The 11,343-nt window shown below is 39.5% G+C and overlaps 1 protein-coding gene across 1 annotated transcript; it reads right to left on the reverse strand.

Moving 5' to 3' along the window:
* Positions 1 to 135: 135 nt before the first annotated feature.
* On the reverse strand, positions 136 to 11,280 carry LOC104077044 (vitellogenin-2-like; the record flags this gene model as incomplete). Its single annotated transcript, XM_009578124.1, has 16 exons — positions 136 to 251; positions 401 to 562; positions 1,655 to 1,814; positions 1,894 to 1,991; positions 2,472 to 2,563; positions 3,883 to 4,069; positions 5,221 to 5,356; positions 6,077 to 6,215; positions 7,560 to 7,702; positions 7,795 to 8,007; positions 9,536 to 9,622; positions 9,784 to 9,831; positions 10,177 to 10,300; positions 10,337 to 10,527; positions 10,788 to 10,963; positions 11,052 to 11,280. Coding segments are annotated over 16 exons (2,301 nt in total), but the record flags the coding sequence as incomplete, so codon positions are not given.
* Positions 11,281 to 11,343: the final 63 nt, after the last annotated feature.

Consider the following 11,343-nt stretch of genomic DNA (forward strand, 5'->3'; position numbering starts at 1 on the left):
TAACTAGAGAAGAACCATCTCCTGAAGGGGACAGGGCCTTATCCTCACTGTCCAAACCCGCCGCGTGCGCAGGGTCTCAGGCCGTCAGGGCTGACACTGACACCGAGAAACGAGTGGATCCTGTGGATCGGGGCGTCACGCTGGGCATGACTGTTGTTGACAGGAACACGCCGTATGAGCAGAAACCGTGCTCACGACGTCCTCGGATTTCTGGTCTCGCCTAATCTGTCCTTCCAGGTTGAGAGTGGAGTCTGTAAATGAGAAAAAAGAGGTCGTGTGAGGGGGTTTTTTATACAGTGAGGTACTCACGTGTTAGTTCAGTCAACCTCGTGGTTTTCCACAGAATCACAGTCGGACATACCGGTTGTGTTGTGCACAAGTACCCGTTCTGCAGACTCACCGGCTGGTACACAGTGGAAGCCCACGGAGACGGGAACAGTCCTGGTTGCTGAACAGCCTTCTACGCAGTGTAGAACGGGCTCCACGGAGAAGCATTTTGCCGCCGCCTTCTCAAATGCAACTGGCTTCTCAATTTTGACAAATTTGCGCTGCAGCTTGCAAGCTATAAAACATGAATTATCTTAAAGCACCTACAGGATTTATATAAATAACTTTTCGGACTTAATTTGTAGAATTAGCAACAACTAAGACCAATGGATAAACCAAGTGACACAAGCTATGTGAAACTAATCTGATTGAAGTGAGTCGATTTTCTGTCAGTGGCTTAGGCTGTGAGAAAATCAGGCATGTGGGGCACAGTCCCACGGACAGAGGCTTGCCAAATAGGATCTAAATAGGACACAGGTGTCCAAATCCGAAAAGATACATGTGAAAACCTTGGTCAACTGACACTCAACTTTACCCAAACTATGACAGCACTTCATTTTGGGGCAGTAGTGGCTCCTAGACATCCGAATATCCACTTCTGCACTGTGCCTAGCATCACACCTGCCTTGCCATGGCTTGTCCTTAGGCCTCTGTGATCCAGGCTTTCCTGGACCAGTCCCCCCAGGAGAACTTGATCTAAGAATGTATTCCAAAAATGCCACCACGTGCCCAGAGGGCTGGGTTCCACAGAAAATGGGGTGCACCCTAATGTTATCAATATGTTCATGTTGTTTTTATACAGGACCTGGATGGTAAGAACAATCAGTCCCGGGCTGAAGGTTTCAGATTAAGTTCATCTTCAGCCTGAGGAAATTAAAACAGGTATTTCCCATCTCAAATGCCCTCTAGTTTGATAACCAGGGCCAGATTTTAAATTTTTTTCTGGGAAACTAAAAGCTTAGAAATAACAGAATGGAAATAAAGAATGAAACTATTAAGGACGACATAAAATGTCCTCTGTCAACAATCAAACTGCCTACTTTTCATACTAACTTATCATCTTAGGGAGTTTTAAGTTTATAATTTTATCTGGAACACACAAACTTCAGGTAACTACCTAGTGCATACGAAGTTGATATAAAAATGCAACAAAACCAGAACTTGCAGTGAACTACCAAACTCAGGAAAACCAGATTTTTTTTTTTAGTGAATCACAAAAATAGTGAAAAAAAAGATGATTGTGCTACAATTAATATAAATCATCTATTCATGTGACTAATTAATTAGGCAAAGGCAATGACATTAATATATGTTAGAATCTTAGTACCTCCAGCACAGGGGTCTTCTGAGATGATCCAGGACTGAGCAAAACTCACTGCATCTTTAGCTAAATATCCACTGGGCATTTGATATTCTCTTTCCTTCTCAGCATCATATTTTCCACAAATACCACATGTTTTTCCAGCCATCCAGAAAGCAACCTGAATCTTTGTGGAAATAAAGAAAAGATGCACTTAAATGTTTTTCTTCTAAAAATAAAACCACTGAAAATAATTTTTAAAATACCTCAAGTCTATGCCCATCATAATATAGTTTATCTATGCCATAATCTGGGGCTTTTAGTGACAGGCCTTCCTTTTCGCTGCTGATCAGTATGCTTGCATCTGCAACAAAAAAGCAAAAAGGGATTTCTTTTAAAAAGAAGTTACTGTTTTAGGGTCCAACCTGAACCACTTGTTAAATTCCTGGGTACTTAATGCAGGCTCTAATGTATCTTGAAAGAGACGGGGGAAATGAGAAAGACCATACTGCTCCCTGCCCTGGAACAAGCTGAAGCCCTGTGACAAGGGTGGCCATGGCCAGGGGACATCTAGATGCTTGTTCTGTGGGTCTCTGTGATCAGCACAAGGTGCCACAGCCCTGCATTATTTGGTTTGTGCAAAGGTACACAGGATCAGCATCTCTTTCTTTGCTCATCTTTCTTGCTACCCCTTATGAAAGCTAGCATGAAGGTATATTAAAATCACCTAATTGTTTCTCAAATTAGGGCGATCTTTGTCTTGAGAGGTGTTTGCAGGATCACGTCCTCTCCTTCTTCAAAAGATCGGAAAAGATTAAACGAAATATAAAGATTAGTCTATTACCAGAATTAGATGTGTATGGAACATCTGTTGGGGCTTGAACACCATTAATCTTCAACTGGATGAGTCCATTGGAAACATACATGTCAACCTCACTGTAAGTAAAGGAAATCAGTATAAACAAATGCTTCTCTTTCTCCCTACTCAGCTCACAATTTCTAGTCCTGGTAGAACAAACATTGCAGGATGCTCATATCACTCTAGCATGAATCACCTCATACCCTTTGGGAGGAAGATTGAGAGAGCCCAGGAAAGCGTGCCTGGAGGAGTGCTCACAATACACTTTTCCCTGGCTTTACTCATCTCTGAGTGTCTGCTTGTGGCCCCGGTTCAGGCAGGAAGACACCAGGCTACAGGAACCCTTGCTGCAGAACAATATAATTGCTATTACATTCGCATAAATTGAAGGTGCTTTACATTTCAAAGGAAGATTGGATTCCCTACGGTGGTTCTCTTACAGCCTGAATAGTCGTGTATTGTAGTATTTTCTTCAGAGCAGTGTTTGCTCTAATGAAGAAATATGAAGCTCAAGCACATCAAAAGCACATCCATACAGTTGTATGAAACGATTGGGAATGATACAGTGACGAGGAATGTCTTTATCACAAAAGATATAGTCTATAAAACAAGCATCTTTCTGTTCTTTCACAAAACAGGTGCAGGGAATATTAGTTTCTCTCTGTTTCTCTAACATCATGCCACAGTTAGGCACACAATTTTCAGAAATAAATAATTACTTGTAATGAAACCTTACAGATCAAAGCCTATTTATGCGCTTTGAAGAATACTCCCTACAATGATTTTGGTATGCATAATCCCATACAGCTTAGAGTATCAGACTATACTTTTAAAGAAGAACCTACAATGGCAGAGGTGATTGCTCCAAGGTGAAACAAAGTGTGTCTTAAGTTAATTTCAAATAGATTAGAACATTATGCACCGACTAAGGGATGACCTAAGAGAGTGCCTCTAATCTGCGATAAGTAATTCCCTTTTTAGCTATGTCCATTTCTCAACATCTCTGCTGAGATGATTGCGGGTGCTAATTAGTTCTAATTATTAGCTTAGTGTAGGAGGCCAGACTAAATGGTTACAATAGTCCCTTTTGGATTTATAGTTTATGTGTCTACCTAATTACTAAGAACTGAAATGAGATGGTTAAATGCTAACAAATTAATGAAGAATTTTGGGCAGCAGAGACTTTAGGTTACTGTGAACCTCAGATATATGTCAGAAGCACTTTTGAAAGACAAAGTCCCAAATCCCAGTGACACTCCTAGAAATATTTCCATTGACATAATTAATTTTTGCATGAGTCTTATGCTAGCACCGATCTGCCCTATCAATCTGGATATGCACATTTGCAGCATATTCAGCTTGACATCTATTTGTCATTAAGTTTGCAATTACTTACTGGCTGGCAAGTCTGACATTCATTGCTGTAAGGTCAGCAGACTTTTCAAGTCTTTTCATCATCACCAGGAATTTCAGTTCTGGACTACAATCTTGCACCAAGACATGGTAGCAATTTGCAGGCATTGAATAGTTAAATTCAACTCCATTGAAGGTTGTGATCGTATTTTGGAAAAGTGAACAAGGAGCTAAAAAAAAAAAAAAAATATCAGTCAAAAGCAAGCCTTTTATGCGTTATATAAGACAGTTATTCTATTTTAGATTTGTAATTTAAAAAAAAAAAAGACCATTTTCTGGTTTTACCTATTTCCACCTAAAAGCAAAATTATTCCTTCAGATGAAATATTGGATTTATAGTAATATGAAAGCAAAACTTTGCCAGTCCCCAGACAGCAGCGCAACCTACTGATGACTCAATCGTTGTGTGAAATAAATTCAGCTCACAGCTGGTACTGGTGCAACTGTTTGTGGCCTTTTGGCTTTTGTAACTTTGTTGTAGTCAAAAGAATTTCTGAAATGCTGTTAACAATTCACATATTGTTAACACTAGAGGAAATTCACTAAAATGCTGCTACCTTTATGGAGTCATAACCGGCATTAGAAATAGTTAGAAGATGGGGAGGGAAAAAAGCCACACTAGAGTAAACTTCTCCCTTTTTCACTGTAATGATATTGTTGGAAATCCTACCAGCTCTGGTTAGAAATTATTTTACAGCAATTTTAATTAATACGGACTAGTTTTGGTGTTTACCAAAGAAATATGCATAGGTATGATATTAGCCCACTGATTTGAAGCAAAATGTGACTCCTTATCCCAGGATGACATAAAGCTTTTCCATTTAAAATTTGCCCTAAGGAAGTATAATGTGATTAGCTTTTAATACAGCATTAATTAAACAATAATCCCTTCAAAATCAAGTGCGGGAGGTGAAATTAATGGGTATACTTTTGAAGCTGTTTTAGCTTCGACATAACAGCACTAATCAAGCAGAGCACCCCAAATCTGAGGTCGCTTAAATGTCCCTCTCATAAATTTCGTAATGTTTTTTTCTTCATGGCAATCTCTGCAGTGAAGCTGAAATGGATGCACTTGGGAATGAATGCATTTGGAATCACTATTTGCCATGGAACTGAATATTTAATCTTACTGATATAAGTTTCCTTTTCTTTACATCTTTGCAGCCTCACAGGTTTTCATACAGATGGGTTTATTTCTATCTGAAGTCCAACTGATTTTTTAAGTGAATGTAAAATAATTTCAAGTTATGTCAAAAGTATAAATCACATTTACAAAATCTGCAAAGTCAATCAATGTTTGTGCAGATAGTTAACTGCTGACCTTTAAGGTTTTCAATGATTGAAAGTGTTGCTTGGGAGAAGACATTCCAGTCAGGGGATGGTAGTGTTGAAATCGGTGTACCTGGACTTGAAGGGAATGGCAGGGGAAGCCTGATGGCTCTGTCATAAATTGTGAGCTGAAAATCAGTCAGAAAACAAACGTGAATGTAAATGCAAAATACAGTGTAGAGATGAGAGAGCATTTTCCTGTAACGTTCAAAGAGGACTGTACTGATTGAAATCTAAATTAGAATCCAGATTTAGGTCAGAGCTAAAAAGAAATCAAGTCCTCAGCCTACAGCATGAAAGAGCTCTACGGTTTGACATGTCTGCAACCTATAGAATAGCAGTGCTATAAATGAAGTTTGATATTCACCAGTTTGCATCTTTTGGGGGAGTTGTACATCACAGTTGCTCACAGTCCGAACAGTTTTCTTACCTGAGATACACACCCTCTCCTTGCCTATATCTTGAGGGCTGCTATTTGGCTGTCATGCTTCTCTACAGCCTGGTTTTATTATCTGTTCCAAGACACAGGAAAACCTATCATCTTCCTGAAGATTTGGGAAGGAGTGGTCTTTTTAATAAGTTATTGTTAATGTGCTATCAATCGTGATGGTCGTTTTGTAACCTGTTTCTTATTTCATGTGTTTGCATGCTACATGAGAAAGAGAAATGTGTTGCAAGATATTTTCATAACGGAACCAACTGTGTGAATATAATGTCCTTGTGATGGGACCTTCTTTATAGTTTAATAAATTTAAAAAAAAAAAAAAATCAGTGGGTTAAAAAAGCTATTAACCTTCGATTTCGTAAGTACTGAATGCCCCAGGATAAAAGACAGTGGAAACAGTTACCTCAGGTAGCTTGAGGACCACATCGCAGGTTCTTGGAGATGTCAGAGCCATAACCAAGGTTGCCTGGTGAGAGGGACCACACTGTTGCCTTTGGGAATACCCAAGCACATATGCGGCTCCTGGAAGAAATGAGTAGAACCTGGAAAAGGAAGCAAGTGATTAAAACGATCTGTCTTTGAAAAAATTGGTTATTATTTGTTCAGACTAAAATACCCCCATAAAGCAATATGCAGTCTGTGTTAGACACATTTTGTATCAGGGTTTGGTAATACATGGTATTGTGTATGGGAGGAGGGGCAGGCAGATTTTAATGGGTGAAACAGTCTTCAAAAGACTGGATGGCAGAGTGATATGTGAAGAAAAGTATAGCCAACTTGTTTTAAACACATTCAGAGTTAAAAACAGGCACCGATTACAGAAAAACTAAAATACTAACATGCTAAAAAATAGATGACCTCGTATTAATGTGTCAGTCCTGCAGTGGTAACTTTTAGCAAGAATCTTTCGCCCACTAACATTGTCAATGAGTTGACAGAGGGATCTCTATGATTAGCTTCCCTTACAGGCTTGGGACTCAAATAGAGAAATACAGAAAATACTCCTTTAAAAAAAGGCATAGTCTCAGAGCAGAAAAAATCTGAATTCTGTGGCTTTGGTCCAGGATAGTCAATTGGATGGTTACATCCCCTCTAATAAGGGCAGATAACAGCACTTCAGGTAATTCAATATCTAATATAAAAAATTATCCTCTTCAGTAGACATTTGTTAACCAAATCACCTGTATGCTTTTAATGTGAAAGCTTGTGTTGCATGCATATTTAGATAACTGAGTTGTTGTATGTGTCTGTATTTTGGTAGCACTATGAAAAAAGATTAGGCTTTGTTATGGATTTATATCTTACTGTGGGCAAATGCATGTATGAATACAATGAATGAATGAATACAGTAGATACTATATGTATAAGGATAGACACATATGTGAACTGAATCCAGCAGTTACAGTTTTCTTACACTTAAGCGTCACACAACGTTTGCTATTTAGTGTGCAATAAGCCTTATGGAAAGTATTTGTATCACCTTCAGAAGCCAGAGGTAAGGTGCCTACGTTAGGAAATTACTCTCCCTGTACAGTCAGTAAGAGACAGACTCCTTCGGACAACCAATGTTAGGCTTCTGTTCTGAGCCTCCATCAATTAGGAAGCATCAGGAGACCAATTTCCTAATTCAGGCACTTTAAATTAAAAGTCTGCAATAGATTAGGTGAATCCCATCTTCCCCTTTGTTTCAAGCGGTTTTCCTGCAAATGAAAATGCACTGTGCTTTGAGGGAATGAATACACAGAAAAAAAGAGACACATGTAATCTGATTTTATAATATCATACTGATTAAGGGGAATTTTTCCAGCTCAGAAATTGCAGAACTGAATCTGTGATTATCTGCATTGACACAGGTGAATTTTTCAAAAACTAATGTAAAATCTTACCATCTTGCAGTTGCTCGGACTATTGAAGGTACTTTTGGCCACTCCAGCTTCATCTGCATAGCTGGATAAGCAGCAAATTGCCCTGTTGCAATCTGAGTAGCAATCTGGTAGTCCTGGCAATCTTTACCCCATTTAAGAGAACCCTAGTAGAGGGGAATATATATATTTTTGTATAAAACATAGTAAGATAATTATATTTCATTTACATTTGAGCTGATCATTATTTTAAACTTACTGATACTTTATGGGAATTTATTACTGAAGCATCAGCACAGAGTTTCCATCTACTTGATCCTGTGATGCTTGAAACAAACATCTGTATCCTCGATCTCATCGGCTGTGTATCAGTGTACAGTACAAACTGTAATCCCATCGGCTGCTCGTTTCTGTGGATGGCACGAAGGACTGCAGCCAGTATTGGTGGCTTGCTGTCTCCCAAGAATTTAGGCTTAAGTCAGTAGAGAGGAAATAGAGACCAAAGCATTAAAATTACTGTATTAAAACCACAGATAAAAAGTATTTGTAAAGGAAAAGTTTAATTCAAAAAGTCTTTCTGTGTGAAGTATGGAAAAGCATCGTAGATCAAGATCATCACTTGATCTATTCAGTTCATATGTAGTTTTGCCACAGTCTTTCAAGCAAGAGCTGTCGCTATCTATGTAAGTAAAACAGGAGCATTGGGAATCTTTTTGTAAAGTAAATTCAGTGTAACAAAAGGAAGTATGGAGTAGAACACTACTGTATAAAGAATCGGTATTACCCAGCTCAGCACTGCTCTCTTACCAACCTGTAGCCTAGCTAATAGTCTTTTTGATAAAATTCGTTTAACCACCTGTTTAAAGCTGTGATAATTTGTGTTGACAGAGGGATCTGTTCAGTGCAGTCCAAAGTGTGGTATTTGCACAAGGAGCAGCTGTGACTGCCCTGCCTGAGCTGTGGGGCAGGAGATCCCACCTGGCCAGGGGAGAGCTGGAGGTGGGATGAGCTGTGGGGCAGCGGGTCCTCCCTGTGCTGCCAGGTCCGAGTGATGGAGACCCACAGAAGGATTAGGTGAGACAGAGCTGGTGAGGACTTAGGGGGAAATGGGGAAAGAGCAAGGCTGTGGCTGAGGAAGAAGGTGTATGTGGTGAGAGCACTGGGGAAGACCGGGAAGAGTTCAGGGAAGTAGTAATGTGGTGAAAAGATGGACAAGAGCAGTTAATTCAAGTTACACGGATATGGGTGCAGGAGAAGGTAGATCTGGTTGCCTTTTTTCCGCAGGCTACTTGCACTAACAACTGGGAGCTGCTGGTGCAGAGGGGGTGACTCGGCAATGTAAGGCTTACTACTTTATAGGCATGTAGGTCATTGTCTGAAATGTGTGAAATTTTCCTTTCATGAAATCTGCTCCAGTTTCCATCAGTTCTTACGATAGTTCTTACAGAAGAACCAGGTACCATTAACTATGTACCGTGCAGTCATTCCTGAATAAATACCTGGATTGCTCTCAAAGTTGGAGCATTACTGCAAAATCAAGGTCTTTTGAAAGGCCTTGTATGGTCCTGCTAACATGAACAGAAGTACTTGGCAGTGAAGACCTAATGAACAAAAGAGTGGCAGACTCAAGCCCTGAAGTTTTACAGAGAGCTATGAAATAAAAAATATACCTGAAACCAGTTTCTGATCAAGCAGGTCAGCACTTCTAAAGTGTTCTCATTTTTGTAATGAATTATTTATTTACTGAGTAACACAAATTTCAACATATACAGCAATACATTCCAGTTTCATTAAAAGGTGTAGCCTGTATTAAGTGAATATTAAAAAACATTCAATGGCTATCCAATGTGCTCACCTTTATAAAACAGGGAACGATTCATTTTCTTTCTATATATTATCTAATATGCTAAATCACTATATTTTTCCTATTCTGTTATAAACATACAATAACTGGAAATCCAAAGTAAATGTTTTTATTTCTTGTAGATTAAGACACTCACCTGAGGCATGGCTCTAGAGATGCCTTCATCACTAGCTGAAGAAGAGGAGGAGCTGATGCTGTTGTTTAGAACTTCCCTTCCTGGGTCCTGCAAAAACAAAGAATCACCTTGAACCAAGTTGTTTATCATTGGAAGTTGTTGCAGAATTAATTTCTCATATTTTTATTCTCGGAGAACTAAGCTCTAATTGCAGCGAAGCTAGTGAGAGCAGTTGTAGGCCCTGCTCACAGTATAAGCAGTAAATGTACCTGTTCATTTGCTGGCTTGAACCAAAACTGGTAAACGGGTAGATTTGCCTGTGAAAATAGATAGTATGTAAGAAGATCTAAGAGAAGACAAAGAACTAACTTTTGAGAAATGCATTTAGAAGTTCAGTATTGAGTATGGAATTTAAATTTTTTAAACATTTTAAACTGAAATCTGAAATGTGAAACTTCTGAACTGAAATGCTTCAAAGAACCAGAGAGGTTAAAAAGGGGAAAAAGCTCTGCTAGGCGTTTACCTTGTCCATCCTGCAGCAAACAGCCACCCTCAACAGTCTGTTTTCTCTTTCTTTGGTCCGTGCTCTCTGGGCACAATTTCTTGATGTACAAAAACATTCACTACAAGAAACATAAAAAGGTCCAACCTGGGTGAATTACCTGTTGGTTGGAATATTCACTGTCCCCACTGCAGTGCCTGTCTCCAGAGTGGTCTTCTTCGCTGTTGCTGCAGATTTTACTGCTAGCAGAGCTGACACTGCTGCTGCTGCTTCTCCTGCCACTTCTGCTCCTGCTGCTGCTCTTGCTGCTGCTGCCACACTTCTTCCCAGATTGCCTTATTTCATCTTTCTTGTGTTCATTTCCAGGCTCTTTACCATCAGCAGAAGAAGCAGTGGAAGAAGAGGATGAACTGGAGAGGGAGGCTGCACTGGGCTCTGCCCAGAGGTTTGTAGCTGCAGTCTTGTCTTTTCTGTGAATCCATTTCTTATGGTGCCGTGTTTTATTTGCGACCTCCAAAAACAGTTCAAAGGGTTACAAATTTATAGCTTGTTCTGTAACATTTCTTTGGGTGTCAGGCGAGCTACTCACCATAGGCTTTCAAGGAAATACAACTTCCTGGCCCCACACACTGCAGAATCTGCACCAGAACTCACCTAGACCCATTCCTCCCAGCCGAAATCCTTGCTTTCCCATGCCAGTTTTCCACACTGGAAACCCTTGGCTTCATTTATAGGAAAATATTTCCCTCTCTGATGCTCAAAGTCTCTTACCTTGAACACATTTTCAATGCCTAGAATCTTCTTCAGTTTAGCTTGAACGTCCTCATATGGAGATGTCTCATCCTCTTCCTTAGACCTTGAGCTTGCTACATCAATTATTTTGGAAGCTGCTTTGGATCCTGCCTGAATTTCCAGCTGTATTTTGTCAATATCAGCATCTGTATGAACTAAAGTCAAGATACTTACATTCCAGGGTTGTGCTGCTTGAGCAGCATTCACAGAGATTGACAGAAAAGCTTGTTGTCATGACTGTACCTGGCTTCAAAACTATTTTGGCTTCAAGTTCTCCAACTAATTTGTGCAGATAGGTATTTCTTAAGAAAGCAGAATTTCGTGACTTTAGGCTGAGACAGGCAGAACATCCCAAACTCTCAAATTTTCTACAGAAGATGTGTGCATAAGATCTTCCTCCTACACTGTGGTGATGTGCCTCTTCTGAATCTTGCTGGTATCCTTTGGATATCACACTGGGAATATTGCTTTGCTGCATTAAATAAAAATATGCATATAAAATATAAATATATTAATATATAAATTATAAATATAT

This window comes from Fulmarus glacialis, unplaced genomic scaffold (genome assembly GCF_000690835.1).
Source record: "Fulmarus glacialis isolate BGI_N327 unplaced genomic scaffold, ASM69083v1 Scaffold46295, whole genome shotgun sequence".
In the NCBI taxonomy this organism is placed as follows: domain Eukaryota; kingdom Metazoa; phylum Chordata; class Aves; order Procellariiformes; family Procellariidae; genus Fulmarus; species Fulmarus glacialis.